At 38.5% G+C, this 18778-nt stretch overlaps 1 protein-coding gene across 3 annotated transcripts in view; it reads left to right on the plus strand.

The window, feature by feature from the left end:
• The window catches only part of LAYN (layilin), a 70382-nt gene that overhangs the window by 29589 nt on the left and 22015 nt on the right, over positions 1–18778 (plus strand). For all 3 annotated transcript variants that reach the window (XM_088481421.1, XM_088481422.1, XM_088481423.1), the window contains 2 exons: positions 1937–2234; positions 8714–8871. In XM_088481421.1, the coding sequence (XP_088337547.1) occupies positions 1937–2234; positions 8714–8871 (456 nt within the window). The remainder of the gene's footprint in view (positions 1–1936; positions 2235–8713; positions 8872–18778) is intronic.

Genomic DNA, 18778 nt, shown 5'->3' on the forward strand with positions numbered 1-18778 from the left:
TAGTAACACCATCAAATTCCGAAAATACATAAATTTCGGAATTTGATGAATAGCCTAATTTCTACATCCCCCATACTAATGTAAGAAATTAACGCAGACAGACTTAAGCAAGATATATCAGTGTGGAAATTTACGCAGACAGACTTAAGCAAGGAATATCAGTTTGTTAATGAATACTAAATAACGGTAATTAAGGAAAATGTCATTAAAACCGTTACTTTAGTGTTGATGAATAGGCCCCTCTGTCTCTAATTCTTTTCTCCCTATCCTTACCCACTACTTTTTCTCTCCCAATCCTATCTCCCAGTCCATCTCCTGCATTATTCTATCTCACACTAGGCAGCAGAATAATTATTTTCATACAGTTTACGCTAGCATATTCCATTAATAGTATTGGGTCTGTATTTTGCACACGTCCCAGCATGCCTCCTAGGAAATAAACTTTATGTAACTGGAGAAACTGAGCTACAAGAAAATGTCCGCCACTGTCCAGTGCAGAGGTGTAGACCAGTGTTTCCCAACCTCGGTCATCAAGGGACACCAAGGGGTATATTTACTAAAGTGAGAGTGTTTAGAAATGGAGATGTTACCCATAGCAACTAATCGGATTCTACTTCACATTTAACTAGCACCTTCTAGAAGATAATAACTAGAATCTGATTGGTTGCTATGGGCAACATCACCACTTTTAAAAACTCTCACTTTAGTAAATATACCCCTAACAGTCCAGGTTTTAGCTATATCCTTGCTTGAGCACATATAGTTTAACCAAAATAACTGAGGCATCAAGGAGATTATGGATACAACAAAAATGGAAAAGGGGTAATGTATAGGTGCACTGGTCGAGTAATTTATGATAAATTATTAAAAATTAACATTTATTAATTATATATTAAAATTATTATGTAGTCCCTCTAAAGATTCGTGGATGGCGAAGTATTAAAAATAAAGATTAAAGAAAGAAATGAGAAGTAAAATAATATGCCATGGGTTATGTCACTAAATTGGGCAGACTCTCCTATCTACAGATCAGTTATTACGTCTGTAGACAAAATTTGTGTGTTTGTGTTGTTCAGAATCGAAGGTCTCTTTTTAATATACATGTGGCTCATATAAATAAATATTGTACTGTCCAAACTTCTTTGTTGTCTCATTTATTTATATCTTATAGACAACATGTGCAGTGATAACTCTGTGCTACCAGTGAGTGTCATTTGCAGTTACTAGCACATTTCTGCTGGATAGATAATGGCAACTTTGCTAGTATCTAATTGTATCAAAATTTTCTTGATGAAGCCGCAGGAGAAATGCGCATCGGGTCTATGCTAAGGGCCCCGTTCACTACATGTAAAGATATCATGCCGATTACGGCTTAAATAATTTATGCATGTTGGGCAGCAAACTCCGAGGCTTAAGTGTTATATTGTCTTATGTTTAAACACAATTACAAGCACTTATATGAATTGTGGCGTCCATGAGCAGATCCTTTCTTTAATCTTTATTTTTAATACTTCGCAATCCACGAATCTTTAGAGGGACTACATAATAATTTTAATATATAATTAATAAAAGTTAATTTTTAATAATTTATCATAAATTACTCGACCAGTGCACCTATACACTACCCCTATTCCATTTTTCTTGTATCCATAATCAATGGTAGTGGGTAGCATACCTCCTTGACACATGAATTATTAAGATAGAATATCTATCCATTTTGTACTTCCAAGGTGGTTATCGAGTAGAGTCTGTGCGGTGTTCTATATTTCTATTAAACTGGCTTCAAGGAGATTATCAGACTCATTCAGCCATCTGTGAAAAGAACTCACTATTTCCCTTGATACAGTAATGCAAAAGTCCTATTTGAAGCTCTTAAAGAATAACAGCATATACGATATAACTTTTCTTAACATAAATGATTTTCTCTGTGTTATAGGACAAATTGTTTGCAAACACGGGACACAGAAACCATGTTACAAAATCATTTATTTCCATGATACTTCAAGAAGGTTATCATTTGAGGAATCTCAGGAGGAATGTAAGCGGGATGGTGGTTACCTGATGACTATTGCGTCTGAAGCTGAGCAAAAGTTCATACAGAACCTGATTCAGAGTCTCACAGCTTCTGACGGGGACTTCTGGCTTGGACTCCGGAGGACTGAAGATGACTCTCCAAGCTCCAGTGACTGCCAGAGCCTGTACACTTGGATTGATGGCAGTAAACCGACATTTTGGTAATTCGATAACAATTTTTGTTTTTTCATCCTGTCTCCAATTCTTTCCCTTTTATCTAGGCCCTAGGGGTAAATTTACTAAAGTGAGAGTTTTTAGAAGCGAGTTATTCTGCTTAACATTTAACTAGCACCTTCTAGATTCTAGAAGATAATAGCTAGAATTTGATTGGTTGCTATGGGCAACATCTCTTCTAAAACTCAATTCCAAAAACTCTCACTTTAGTAAATTTACCCCCTAGGGAGAGATGTATCAAACCTTCGAGAGAGAGAGAAAGTGGAGACGTTGTCCTTAGCAACCAAACAGCTTCTTAGGGGTAAATTACAGTAAGGGGTAAATTTACTAAGATGGGAGTTCTATTAAGAAGTGATGTTGCCCATAGCAACCAATCAGATTCCAGGTATTATCTTCTAGAAGGTGCTAGATAAATGAGAAGTAGAATCTGATTGGTTGCTATGGGCAACATCACTTCTTAAATAGAACTCCCATCTTAGTAAATGTATCTCTTACTGTCTTTTTATAGACTGTGCTAGATAAATGACCATCAGAATCTGTTTGGTTGCTATAGGCAACTTCTCCACTTTATCTCTCTTGAAGGATTGATGCATCTCTTCTCTAGTGAGCTGGGTTAGTAGGTGACTTCTGATTGGCTGTAATGACATCTCACAGTCAATGAGGAGTTCGGATAAAGTGCTAAAACTCAGGTAGAGAAAATACATAGAATTTAAGTCTCTAGGAAATTAAACTCCCTATTTGTACTCACTCTGGTGTTCTGTGCTACAATGGAATAGAGAAGTACTAGCACTGAGGATCTCCCATCATAACCACTAGAGTCCCCGATACAAGGTGCAATCTGAGGGCCTGAGTTACAGATGTACGTTAATGCCACCGCAGCCCTGATTTGTACTCAGCGGATGTACAAAAAATTATGCAAATGTCGCCGACACCTAGATTTGTTTTGAGACGCCCACCAGCACCTTCGCAATTCTTTCGATAATCTGCCATCTCAGTAACCCTATAGTCTCGCCGAATGGTCATGTGCGCTGAGACGCAGTAGCCATTTTGATTGCGCACAGGATCGCAGACGCAGGCAGTTTTGACACGTCTGCGTTTTTTGACAACACTCCCCCGTTACCTCCTCCAAACGCTTCCTAACTGTCAGTCACATTCTAGTAAATAGTCGATGCAAGCGACAACGGTAGTGTAACCTTGACGCATGCGCAGTTTGATTTAAGCGCATGTTTAATTGAGTAACAATCGGCATTCCGTCCATTTCTGAATCAGGCCTCGAGACAATCGTGATTAAGGACCTGAGCCTGTGTAAATGTAACTATTCTTATAAACCTGTTCCACCATTTCCAATGCTGTTTCTGCACAAGCTACGGCACAAGGTAGCAGTAACAGTTTTCATTTAACACAAGTATGTATTTTACTAGGACTTGTGCCAAGACACAGAGGCATTACTATTACTATTAATGGGATAAGTTGGAGTGAACGCTATGAAAATATATCTGTGCTGCCGTCTATCATTTATCACTTGGTGAAGTGTGAAGTGTCAGATCTTGGGGGAATTTCTCTGTTGTTAATTATACAGAGGCCTTGGAGGAGGTTGGTGCAAATGCAACGGTCAGTAGTAGCCCATCATAGATTTCATAGTAAGCCCTGAGTCCATTACTGAGGATGGACAAAGAAAGAGAAATAAAATAGTCATTCAAAAAGCCTGCAAACATGGGCCTGCAGCACAGGTGGCATTTTATGACCTTTTAAGCCTGTTTCCTCACAAAGGTGGCCTATTTATACGGGTACACGCAGGGATCACAGTGACACTTACTGATCAGTCTTATGCACCATTGTACACATGAGACTCTTCATCTGGACTGTCAGATAGAAAATTGCGGTTTGCAGCATGATGTTTGTCAGAGACAGGAGACGCTGAATTACTAGTGATGCTACCTAAAGCCCTGCCCATTAAAGAGCTTCTTGAGATAGAATATGCACGGGCCTGCCATGGATAAAGGAGAGCTTACAAGATAAGGAGGCCTGGTAAGTCATTTCTATAGATGTGAGGCTGAAATCTGACAGCACCCCATGTCAGTACAGTGTCAGACTGTTATAGAACTGTAAATATAGGGGCCTATACAGTATTAGGTTAACACTTATAGTGGCAATAAATAAAATTATCACTACGCTTTTTAATTATGCCATCGCCATATCAGCTGAGCAATGCAATCATGTACATTTTACGTTGGGACAGAATTTATAACTAAATTGCCAAAATCAGTATGAAATACTGACGAGGTGCATAGCCGCCGGTTCTCATACCGACGCTGGAAGCCCGAAGGGAGGACATCCCGACAGCGGCTCGTAAGTACTCTAACCCTTCCCTGTCCCCCCCCTAACCCTCCCTTGGTGGTGTCTAACCCTAAAACTCCTACTGCCTATCCCTGTCCCCCCAGGGGTTTCTAAACTGAACCCTGTCCCCCCCTCACTGCTACAACCTAAATATCCCCCGCTTACCTCATTCGGTATTCCAGACGTTGGCATTTCGGTGTGGGGCTAAAGATAGGCGCCTGCATTTTGAGGCCTATCTTTAGTCCCGGGTCGGCCTTCCAACGGCGGTAGGTTTAGAGTTATCTTATTGGCTATCCAAAACATGTGAGAACTGGATAGCCAATGATCATACATGCCTACACTCCCGAAAGGTCTCTTATTTTCGGGTAACCACCCGCACTCCCGGCAGTGTAGGCACTTCTCCCGCATCCCGCCCACTTCCTAGTGAAGTGGACAAAATGGGGAGAAACTTACCTGAAATCTGCGGTCCATCATTAGAGGGCGGGGCTTAATGATGGAAACCTATTATAATTGAGACATTTGGCCCCACCACCTATTTAAATATGCACAATATGCGAGAGTTTTTGCATGAGGGGTGGGGCCTAATGACGCAAATGGTCCGGCCCCGCCCCCATCACTGCCCCACTGCTGCTTCTCCCCAGGCTTCTCCCGGGGAGGGCAGATTAAAACTCGGCATGTATGCCAATAACCGAGCCGCTCATCTCAACTTATTATGTCCAGATACAAAAACTACATTTCATGTTGCTTCACTAGATAATTACAATAAATGGTGGCGACTGCATATATTAGGTGGTGTTCCATGGTCTGTGGTTGCCAAAGGGCTCTTTTCCCACTATAAATGAATTGATCTGTACTGTACTTTTCATGTGCCGCCATTCGCACCTCCCAGCTCAGTTTTTGTAGGCACGAGCATTTCTAGTTATATAATAAAAACATTACAAACTACAAATATTGGATATGGAGAAAGCTATATTTGTGCGGGCATGTCGCTGCCAGCTACTATGTCTTTTTTCACAGTATGACTGGCACTAGTGACCATGTTCCAACGGACCTCCAGAGCAACCATAGGGCACATTAGCTGTGCTAATGTGCAATGGTACAAACAATGTGCGGCCAATGGTGCGACTTGTTACACAAAGCGGCTGATTAGCGATGCAGCTGGTGGGCGTCTCTGTATGAATCCCATCGGCTGCAGCATTAGCATAAAGACGTAGGTGTACTGTGTACAGGGGCGTATCTGTAAAGGGCCCTCACCGCACACCCTGCACCCAGAATATACTTACCTCTCCAGAGTCCCACCCACATCAGAACGGGGGTCCGGCGCTGTATAAATGTCTGGAACATGGGTGCAGCGGACGTTTTCCCATCGTTAGCACATGTGCAGTGCAGAGAAATGGCCGTCGCTGCCATTTTCCCAGTGACCTGTGCATGTGCTATAGACTCTGGGCACACTCTAGTGCCCAGAGTCTATAACCACAGTGCTGGCCGCACACAGCTCAGAGCGTTCCCGGCTGCCGAACGTAGAGGAAGGGTCCCATGACGGAGACCGCACACGGGCCCCCTCCTCACTAGAAACGCCCCTGACTGTGTAAGATGCATACTTGACTGCATTAGTGTCCACCTTTGATTTAGCCTCTAAGGGGTACTAAGTACTGCAGAGAGAAAAAGTAGAGAGAGATGAAGTACCAACCAATTAGCTTCTGACTGCCATTTTTGCAAGCACAGCCTGTATACTAGCAGTCAGGAGCTGATAGGTTTGCACTTTATTTCTCTCCAAGGCTTAGTACATAGGGCCTGATTCAGCAAGCAATGCAAAGGAGAGAATGCACGCACCCGGCCACTGCGAGAATACGCTAATGAATGCATACGCACGGAGACAGCAGCACAAGATACAGACGCCCAGCCCTATATCAAGCCTCCCATCTCTCTTTATTCAAAGCCTGATCAGTACGTAAAATAGCGTAAACATCGGTAACATCGAGAACCATTGACCACATTTGCATAATAGTGGTTCACCAGACCTTGCGCAGATTCTTGGCAACTTCCTGTCTGCACGGAGTCTCATCACTGCGTCCATCGCCGCGCTGGCTTAATTATGGATGCCTCTAAAACGGCGTCCCAAAGCACAGGCAAGCCTGCATTCGCCCACCCACCCCCCATCACCACCCATACAACGACACTTCCTGTCAATAATTATCGAAAGGGGTCTGCATGGAGGCCCCATAATTAAACCCTCCTGCATGGGCGTAGCTATAGTGGGGGCAGAGGGTGCCATTGCTATAGGGCCCAGAGGTTTAGGGGGCCCCTGATCCAGGTCATATAGTTGTCTATCAAGTTCCTGGGCTTAGCTGCTAAGCAATTGTGTCCGGTCTGTAGCCCGGCCTTAAAAAAAAAGGGCCTTACATTAACCAAAGCACTACTATAGGGCATAAAATGAACAGCATAGAGAGGTGTCCTGGAGCCCCTTCAGAATGTTGCTATGGGGTCCATAATGTTCTGGCTATACCCCTCCCTTCCCGGTTTCAAACTAATGAAGCCTCTCTCCTACTGTAACTACAGCCTATCAAACATACCTTTAACACTTTCTATTTTTCTACTATTTGATTCTGTATTTGTATGCCATTATGCCATTTGCTTTGGTTTTCATTGTGTTTACACTCTATGGGTTAAATCCAATTAGGTCTGAGTTCCTCGCACCCATGAGTAAGTGCTGCTGTATGCTGTACTTACAGCACTGCAGGGCTAAAATGTGCTAGTCCATGGTGAGATCAGGCCATGAGGGGGCAAATTGCCGTGCCGTTGCCGGTGTTTCTAAGCCCTTCCAAAGGCAAATCACCCCTTTCGACCTAGTTGGATTGATCCTATGCTTTGTTTGAATTTCATTTGTATTTGCAATCCACGTTTTGCTTTCAATAAAATCATAAAAATAAAAGATGAATATTAGAAAAGACTATAAATGTGACACAATATGCGGAAAAATAAATATAAAAGTTCACACAGAGGCGTATTTAGTAGGATCTGTCTGCACCATCAGCTCCTTTGTTCATCAAGCACTTGTGACATGAAAGGCAGATGTAACATTTTCCATTGGATAAAGATTCTCTCAAGCTTGTGGCAGACATAGATCATGTGATATCACCATGTCAGGCATGACTGCTGTGCAAGGTCCTTGTAGAGATACAATGGATCTACACACAGTGATTTCAAACCATTAACACAAAGATCAATAAATAAAAAAGCCTCTTTGTCCATGGTAGCATTCTGTTATAAATATAATAGTCATTTTTGGACCCATCATGTTGGGAACGGGATCCCGGTGCTCAGAATCCCAACACTGGAATCCCGACTGGTTTTAACACCTGTAGGTAAGTACTCTAACCCTATCCCTAAACCTAACCCACCCCCTAAGTTTAACCCTTCCCTCCCATAGCCTAAACCTAACCCTCGCCCTGTAGCCTAACCCTAATGCCTAACCCTAATACTTACCATGGGGATGTCAGAGGTCGGGATCCTGGAGCCGGGATTCTGACTGCATTCGGGATTCCAGGCTGGGAATCCTGTCCGTCGGGATGCCAACTACATCCCTATATGACGGGTCCATATCCCACCCCCTCCTTCTCCCATACAATCCCATCCCATCCCTGGACTGCTGTTACTTACCCTGTGTGTTCCATTATGGTTTATCCCATCCTTCATGGTAGTGGGAGCGGGCCTGCACCGCGTGCACCAACTGCACATGTCTGTCTCAGCACAGACAGGAGCACATTATTATATAGATTCCTAATTTTGGAATGATAAATCACTCTATGGTGCTTGGTGCTATTTTCCTTATATCTTTAAATCAAATAAATCATGTAGGAAAATATTTGCCTGTAAGATACATGTAGTTGTGCATGTTAATGCAGTGATATTGTTGTTCACCTGTAGATTGAATACAAAGTACAAGTCATAGTAATTTAATTTAATAACAATACTGTAATTTCCAGAGTGTTTTCGCATCTCACATTCTATGAAGACTAAACACAAACAGTTGGCAGATATTAGAATGATATTGACGATTGTCTGATCCTTTTTTAATTGTCTCTCTTTGTTAGACTAAAGAACCTGCATTGCATATTTAAATTTTTAGGAACTGGTATGTGGATGAGCCGTCATGTGGGAGTGAGGTGTGTGTGGTCATGTACTACCAGCCTCATGCGCCCCCTGGTGTTGGTGGACGGTACTTGTTTCAATGGAATGATGACAGATGCAACATGAAAAACAATTTCATATGCAAATATTCAGAAGGTAAGTGCTTTCCTCTCTGTATGTTCCAGCTATTGTGAAATAAGACACAGGCAAAGTATGTACATTGGGCATGATTCAGAGTTGTACGCTATGGCGAGTTGTACGCTATGCTGATGTTTTTGCTATGGAGTGATAATTGCCAATCTGCACGGGTTGGGTACAGGATCCCCATAGTCAGGATGTAGGTGGTCACAATACCAACAGCGGCATCCTGACAGTCAGAATCCCAACTAGGTAAGTACCCTAACCCCTAACACTCCGCCTACCCTTCCCCCCCCCACAGCCTAACCCTAGCCCTACCCCCTTGCAGCCTAACTCTAACACTCCCTCCCGCAGCCAACACCTAACCTTGCCCCTGGTGCCTAACCTTAACCCCTAAACCTAACCTTCCCCAGAAGCCTAATACTTCCTATCGGGATGCAGACGGTCGGCTTCCCAACCGCCGGGATACTAACTACGTCCCATCTGCGCATGTGTCTAAGTCACTCAGCGCATGCGCCAAGATACATTACTTAAGTCACTCGCAGGGCCATAAGGAGGGCAGTGCAGCAGATGCATGTTGCAAACATTTTGAGGGTGTGTCACAGCCTGCAACTGCGAGCCCGTATGCAACTTGGATCAAAACTAGAAAAGAGCTCAGTGTGAGACTTTCAGGGTGCACTCCAGGGCCTTCTTGGAAATAGTTTCTACTTAAAACATAACCTTTATTATTAATTATATCTAAGATCACATATAATACAATTAAAATATAGAATAAGATATGTGCTTAGAGAGAAGAAATGATGTGATTTGTTTAAAAAATAAAATAGGTTGAATCGTTTCGCTGGATCACAGTAGTGTGTATATATATATATATATTTTCAAAGGACTTGCACTCAGTGCCCCTTTCTTTGTGTTCATATGATGTGCATGTGATGAGATGAAGGTATATGCATATATACTAAAATAGTGTTCTGTGTGGTACACTTATCTTATGGAGATTATGACACAGTTTAGTGTATTTTCTATATTACTTAGCATACTTGTGTTTTCTGATTTGAGTTATTTTTAAGTCTTTAGAAATTTTGTGTCATGGTATATCTCACATCTGTTGGGCAACTTTGTTTGTTATTATTTTTTTATTTTTTGCCACGGAGTTTTGAAGCCTGAGAGACTAAGCCTGTGTGTTTCTGTTTTTTTTTTTTTTTCCACAGATATTATTGTGATAGATGACTCAATTATTTCTCTATTCATGTATGATGTAATGTCCTGAGGAAGGTCCGTCAGGGACCGAAACGTTGACGACATTTATCTAGACTTATATCTGAAAGATTGAAATTTTTTGTATCAAGGACAGCTATATATAGCCTAAATAAACAGTGTTTTTTGTATGGAGAGTGCCCTTGTCTATGACAATCGTTTTCTATATATATATTGTTATATATTGCTCTTAGATATTTTTGGATGCTCCATGTATCTTATTTGGAACAATATGCAAGATCAATTAATATTCTGTAAACTTATGTATTCATATAGAGTTTATCTGTATGATTATGCAGTTTTTATTTCTTCAGAACATGGAGCCATCTGTTCTTGTGTAGTTAGAGAGTATTTGTAACATTGTAAACTTATTATTGTTTCAATGTTACTCTAGTCCACTATTAAAGTTCTTGTTACTTTTCTTTCTGGCTGTTTTATGATGGGTAGAGATTTATGAGAGGGGGGGAGGTTGTTGTTTCCCTTATTTGTAATTTCTACTATTGTTTTTATTATATAGAATCTCCACTCCGTATATTACTATCTCCGTCTCAATCTCTGACAGCTCCATTTATTCACATGGATGCGGTTATTAGAGTATAGATTCTCTCCGCTCAGTAGCTGTCCCCCGTCTCCTATTTTCAATAGCCTTTATAGTGTAAGTATGTATAGTGGTATCGCGGGACTTAAATTGTCCACTGCAGGTCTGGTTGCCCGTTACTATTTATCCAAGGTCCTGTATGATTAGGACTCACACACTTATGCGCGCTGGCGTGTGTAGGTTCAAGTGGATCTTAGCTTTTCCACTACTGGTCTGACTGCCCTTTACTGTTTAAACTGAAGTTATGTTTAGTTAGAACCGCACTGTACTTGTGGACCACCTACAGTGTGATCCAGTGGTATGATTCAATTAGTGCCGAAATGTATTTTGCCGATATCCGGCCTCCTCAGGGCAAGCCAAGTGATTGTCCTAGCTTGATTAAATACCTCATCCTTAGTGACCGTTTGGGTGTGTTAGGGAGTGTTTTCCTTTTTATTTTTCATTGATGTCATGTTCTTTTATTTCCTAGACATTCTGTAAATTATTCATTAATCTAAATGTATATGATTTGTGGGAAGTATTTAAATTCTTAATTATTATGTTTGTTGTTCCCTAAAGTATTGTATAATTTATTATATTTCCAATTGGGATATAATATATAAAGTATCCTAGATATTAATACAATCATGTCAAATAATTTAAAATTAAATATAAATTTTATAAAGATCACAAATGGAATCAATATAGTTTATAATTATGATACCAATATCAACAAAATAAAGTGTACTATGGATGAATAAATAATATAATAACCTGTAAATTATTTCATTATCATAATGTGTAAATTTTAGTGGGTGTTAATAGATAAGTTATGTGAAAATGTTAATAAATTTGAATAAATAAATTAGTGAAAAATAAAAATACTAAAATATAAAAAATATACAGACGGACCGAGCGGAAAACAAAACAGGGGCCCAAGAAACCTAAGAAAAAGGGACAGAAGAGAATCGGAGGAGCAAACGAAGAGGAAATACAAGTCATACAGAAAATAGCAGAAGAGAACAAATTACAAGTAATACATTTATCAGAAAGAATTTTGAATGAGACCCAGATACTATCAAAAGGACTCACATTTTCTCCATCAAGGGATATAAATAGATGTTAAGACAAGAAAGATTTACAATTAAGGAAACTTCTATTTAAAAAAATCTTCTATAACAAATATAAGGATGAAGAAGTAAACTGTGACCCCAGTTTACAAAATCTAAGTGAACAAGAACAGAAAGCCTTACAAGCTCTGAAAGAATTAGAAGAAGAATCTAATAATTCAGCTAGAATGATCAATAACTCTCCTAAAAAGTTGAAGAACAAATCTAAATTCATGTCGCCTCCTAATATTTGTTCACAAATACAAGTCTATCAAAACCTGGTATCAAAAGACCTAGATAAGATCCTCGCAAACAAAGGATATTACAAAAAAAAAAGAGTAATATGACCAGAGAAGAACAAAAGGCTCTTAAAGAACTAGAAAGTTGGGAAGAAATCATAATCAAACTGTCAGATAAGGGAGGGTATGTTGTTCTTTGGCCCAGAAAGGAATATCTACAAGAGGCTCAGAGACAACTGAATGACAACAAATGTTATAAATGTCTTTTCTCTAACCCTATTCTGAATTATCAAGAACACTTCCAAAGGATTAAGGGAGCCCTGGAAAGAAACATCATCAATAAGGACGAATTTAACTTCCTATGGGTGGAGAATCCAAAAATCCCTACATTATATATTCTCCCAAAAGTACACAAAAATGCAAAAAGATCACCAGGGAGACTGATAAAATCTGGCATAGGAAGTTTAACAGAAACAGCAAGTATCTATATGGATACATATCTACGGAAACTTGTAACAGAATTGCCATCATATACAAGAGATACTATGATATACTCAATAAATTGCAAGATCTACATATCACAAAGGACACCTGGATATGTACATGTGACATAGAGTCTCTATACACAGTATCAACCATGACATTGGAATACGAGCCACTGAATATTTCCTGAGAATGGAAAAAGAAAATGATCACAATTATTTCTTGTGTGAACTACTGGAATTCATCTTAACCAAAAACTTTTTCGTTTTCAACAAAAAATTCTACCTGCAGACTCCGAGGTACAATGATGGGAACTACGTGTGCGCCCACCTGTACCTTGGATGGTGGGAGAAAGAATATGTCTTCAATGAGCAATTGGAGAAATTCACAAAGCACATAAATTACTGGCATCGTTACATTGATGACCCCCTAATAATTTGGGAGGGACCACAAGAATTATTCAAAGAATTCATAGAAGAATTAAATGATAATCCCTTCAATTTTATACTTACAATGGAGATAAGTCAAGAACAAATCACATTCTTAGGCTTCACCATCAAACTCACGGAATCAGGAAATATATACTTTGAGAGTTCCCACTATTTAGCAACCAGGAATGGCATCCCCAAAGGAGAGATGCTGAGAATACGAAGGAATTGTTCAGCTATGGAAACATTTGAAATAAGAACAAAAGAACTGGACGAATGCTTAATAAATAGGGCATATAGCAAACGAAGCATCAAAAAAGCACTTACAGAGGGGAAGCAAAAGAACAGAAAGGATTTGTTGGTACCAAAGATAAAAAGTGAGGAGCCTAAAAATAAAAAAACTAGGTTCATAGAAACATACTGCAACCAGTGGAAAGAGATCCGTGACACACTCCAAAGACATTGGCATATACTACTCAATGATGCAGAATTAGCCAAACAAATAGGAAATCAAGCAAATATAAGCTGGAGGAAGTCACAAAAATTGGTGACAGGCTGGTACACAGCCATCTCTCCACGCCCAGGAAAAAAGAAAAGTTTGAAGGGAGTTATCCTTGTGGTCATTGCAAAGCCTGCAGTTATATGAAAAATGCCAAAAATTTCCCAGATAGATATGAACATATTAACAAAATAAAGGGATATATCAACTGTGACACTCAAGGAGTAATATATTGTTTGGAATGTGAATGCCAAAAAATATATATAGGAATGACCAGTAGAAAACTGAAACAAAGAATTCTGGAACATGTAGGGAGCATCTGAAATGCAGAGAAGGACAAGATAAAAAAGAATCAATTTACCAGTATAGCTCAACATTTTCTGATGAAACACAAAGGCAATCCTAAACATCTGATGGCCTTTGGAATGGAGAGAATCAGAGGAGGAGACCTGAAAAAAGAACTAGCACAAAGAGAAACAAGGATGATTTACATGATGAATACAATTATTCCTATGGGACTGAATGAAAACAATAATTATACAGTCTTTCTGGATTAAACAGAAAATATGATGAATGTTCCCTTAATGAGGGGACCTGAGGACCATTCCATGACCTCAAAACATCTGGGCACGCAAACATTTAATACAAGAATACATATTATTCCCACCCAGTTAGTACCGACACAATAATGGAATACTATACTATTTATCACACACCTATACAAGTACTTATCATTTATCTTGCTCAAAATCAATTCAGAGGGATTATTAATGACATTATAATATCTCAATGGAATAAGAGCATAATCATCACAGTATCACACAGATGTAGCGATATAACAACATTCTCACTTTCATATATGGAATTTACAATTCTAGACCTAATACAAATGGTATATACTAAGAATCATATATTTCATGTCCTTAACACACATTAATTACCATATTGATATATAATTTTTTATTATTTAATCAACACCTTTAATTGATTTTACACATCACTATAATGGAGAAATATTTCTTCTCAGAGTCACACTAGTATTATTTTATTATACACGTATATGGAGGTGACAAATAGGTATCTTACTTTCATTATATTGAGTTTAACATCATATTAATGTGTTGGACCATGAATCCTATACTCCTAAATTTTATATTATTTAAATATATATATTCACCTTTATATATTTTTTATATTTTAGCATTTTTATTTTTCACTAATTTATTTATTAAAATGTATTAACATTATCACATAACTTATCTATTAACACCCACTAAAATGTATACATTATGATAATGAAATAATTTATAGGTTATTATATTATTTATTCATCCATATTACACTTTATTTGTTGATATTTGTACAGTATTATAATTATATTATAATAATTATATTGATTCCATTTATGATCTTTATAAAATTAATATTTAATTTTAAATTATTTGACATGATTGTATTAATATCTAGGATACTTTATATATTATATCCCAATTAGAAATATAATAAATGAATCAATACTTTGAGTGAACTACAAACATTATAATTAAGAATTTAAATACTTCCCACAAATCATATATATTTAGATTAATGAATAATTTACAGAATGTCATGCGGTTCTAACTAAACGGAACTTCAGTTTAAACAGTAAAGGGCAGTCAGACCCGTATTGGACAAGCTAGGATCCACTTGAACCTACGCACGCCAGCGCACATAACAGCGCGTGAGTCCTAATCATACAGGACCTTGGATAAATAGTAATGGGCAGCCAGACCTGCAGTGGGCAATTTAAGTCCCATGAGACCACTATACATACTTACACTATAAAGGCTATTGAAAATAGGAGATGGGGGACAGCTACGGAGTGGAGAGAATCTATACTCTAATAACCGCATCCATGTGAATAAATGGAGCTGTCAGAGATTGAGACGGGGATAGTAATATACGGAGTGGAGATTCTATAAAATAAATCCAATAGTATAAATTACAAATAAGGGAAACAACAACTATTATTTAAAACGTCTCCTGCCCCTTATAAATCTCTACCCATTATAAAACAGCCAGAAAGAAAAAAGTAACAATAACTTTAATAGTGGACTAGAGTAACATTGAAACAATAATAAGTTTACAATGTTACAAATGCTCTCTAACTACATAAGAACAGATGGCTCCATGTTCTGAAGATATAAAAACTGCATAATCATACTGATTAATTATATCAGCAACATACTAATAAGCTCTATATGAATACATATGTATACAGAATATTAATTGATCTTGCATATTGTTCCAAATAAGGAGACACATGAAGCATCAGAAAATATTTAAGGGCTATATATATATATATATATATATAAGTCTCCAGGTCCGGCACTCCAGCTAATAAATCAAATCCTGCAGGGGTGCCCTCACATAGGGATAAATAGAAGCATGAAGGTGCAGCACTCCCCTCTCAATAAATCAAGCAGAGACCAAAGGATCAATAGAACGTTTCAGTACTTTTAGTACTATCTACAACCATATACAGATACAAACAAATGGCTCACCTTAAATACACCCCTCTGCCCAATGTGCTAAACACAAGCCAGTCAGATCACATGACAAGACTGACAGCGCCTCCTGATGACATCAGCAACTAAGCTGTCATCACTACAGGACCACATCACCATAGAAACATATAAACACAAACAGAGCCAGGACATATAATGCAATAGCACTGTGCCTGGTTGCCTAGCAACCACAATTACCTCAATAATGTCCATGAAATGATTGTCAAACGAGCGGAATGGATATACAGCATTACAGATACCAACAATGTTACATGTGTGGATATCAAAACACATTCACAATGATCACAATAATAGTCATTATATATAAAAATGTCTATCACATGCCCATACTATACCCAGGTTACATAATAGCCTCAATAATACACGGATATAATAAGGGAATATTACAGGCATGCAATGCTATACAAAAAGACCTATGCATGTCAACACACATTGCAGCAATGACTAACATTCACATACATAGAGATAGTTATGTTATTAAATTCCAGTAATTAGTTATTAGAAACATGATAATGTGAGAGCCTCATTTAAACCACGCGGTGCAACTACATCCAATCGATGAATCCATCTCGCCTCACACTGTAATAGCAAACGGTTTCTATCACCCCCTCTTTTTGGCTGTGGGACATATATATATATATATATTAGGGATGTGCAGGCTCGGTTCTACTCGGTTCCGTTCGGTTCTTTTTACCGAATCTTATTGGCTATCCAAAACTCGTGACAGCTGAAACCCAATAAGATCCGGTAAAAAGAACCGAACGGAACCGAGTATAACCGAGCCTGCACATCCCTAAATTATATATATATAGTCCAATGTATCCAAAAAGCGGCACTCAGAGACTTGGAAGTAGCAAAAGAAGGACCCCCTCCGGGGTAACTTTATTCAGTCATGGTCGACGTTTCGGGGAGCTTGTCCCCTTTCTCAAGACAACAATAAAGTGAACAAGACAAACATCAAATATAAATATGCAAAACACTCACCGATACCTCTAATCAGGTGTGCAGAGCTCCATCCACCACCAGAAACACGCGTCACAACCCGGAAGAGCAGAATAGCACAAACCGGATATGACGTCGCGCCTCCCGGCGTCTGGAGCCATAACGACCAGATCACCATAGTAACATTGCTAAATAACAAAGCGTGGAGCTCGCTGAACATGCGGCAAAAAACATAGTGTACATTTGAACACATGACATACAAATGTCTGCCTTATAAGTGACACTAAAATTTAAAACTATAAGCGGCCAGCATGACCAGCCACAAAACATGTACTACATATTATAATAATGTATTTAAATTACTGTGCACCAATATCTATATAAAACATACAACTAAAACATCATATAAAAATAGAGAATATAAATAAAAATAAAGCATATGGCAAAATATTTCATGAACAACACATAAAGCAATGAATCAAATAATTAATGAAAAAATAATTAATGAAAAGAAATCTTTTAAATATACAACATATTCAATAGTGAAAAAAATTTATTCAAGTGAATATAAACTAGATTATACATAAAAAGCATTAAACCATGGCTCTAACAACATTGCCAATGCTGACATCTAGTGGCAGCATACCACATTGTATCAAAAAGTAAGGTCATGAATATTGGCTATAAACATGCTAACTAGAAAACCAGTGCTTGTAGGGGATATAAAGAAATAGCAATTTAATTATGCATAACACCTTTCTAATGCAATATGACAAGATGAGTGTACACATCTAGGAATGCATCTAAATATAAACAAACTCAGATCCTTGTCAAACAATAATCAAAAAACCAAGAACATAAGGATGATGTTTTCAAAGTATTATAATAAATAGAACATTTTCTTACAAAAAATTGATGAGACCCAGGTTCTCATTGAGACCTCTAGGGGATAAAGTGTCAAGGCGATAAATCCACTGGGATTCCAATTGCAAAAGTCGTCTACCTCTATCACCCCCTCTTGCAGAAAGTGGAACAAAATCAATGATTTTATAACGTAATGTGGCCAAATTGTGTCTTAACAGGCTAAAATGTCGTGCGACCGGCTGCTCACTAGAGCCTGTTGTTAATGCCGATCTAATAGCCGATCGATGCTGAGCCAATGCGAATTTTAAAGGTACATTCCGTTTTGCCTATGTAATAAAGCCCACAAGGACATATTATGACATAGACAACAAAGCTAGAATTACAAGAAAGAGGCCAAGCAATTTTAAACTGTTTGCCCGAATGTGGATGTTTAATGGAATCACCTACTAACAAGTAGGAACAGGTCGTACACCCCAAGCAACGAAAACACCCATTTTTACGGCTTAAAAAATGTTTGGTAGTAACTTTAGAAAACCCTGTAATATCCGTTTTCACAACCATGTCTCTGATGTTTTTGCTTCTAGTATAGCATGGCATCAGCCGTGCCTTGGAAAGGCATTTTAACTCCGGATCAGTGCTGACTATAGGCCACAATTTTTTTGCCTCCTTACGGGTGTGATTGCTGCTGGTATTGTATTCATTGACCCACGGAATGACCAACTTATCATTTTTCTTTTTAGTGCTTGATTTTAATAAAGATAACCTATTTTTGGCCAACGCCTTATCTTTAGACTTCAACAGAATGTCACGGGGGTACCCGCGTGCCAAAAATTTATTAAACATGACATCAAGTTGTTTCAATGTTGTATCATTGTTACTATTACATTTAACCACTCTCAAAAACTGGGAGTATGGTAAGCCATAAACAGACGACTTCGGATGGAAACTGTCAAAATGTAA

This window comes from Taudactylus pleione, unplaced genomic scaffold (assembly GCF_031769625.1).
Source record: "Taudactylus pleione unplaced genomic scaffold, aTauple2 ptg000270l, whole genome shotgun sequence".
NCBI classification, from domain to species: Eukaryota; Metazoa; Chordata; class Amphibia; order Anura; family Myobatrachidae; genus Taudactylus; species Taudactylus pleione.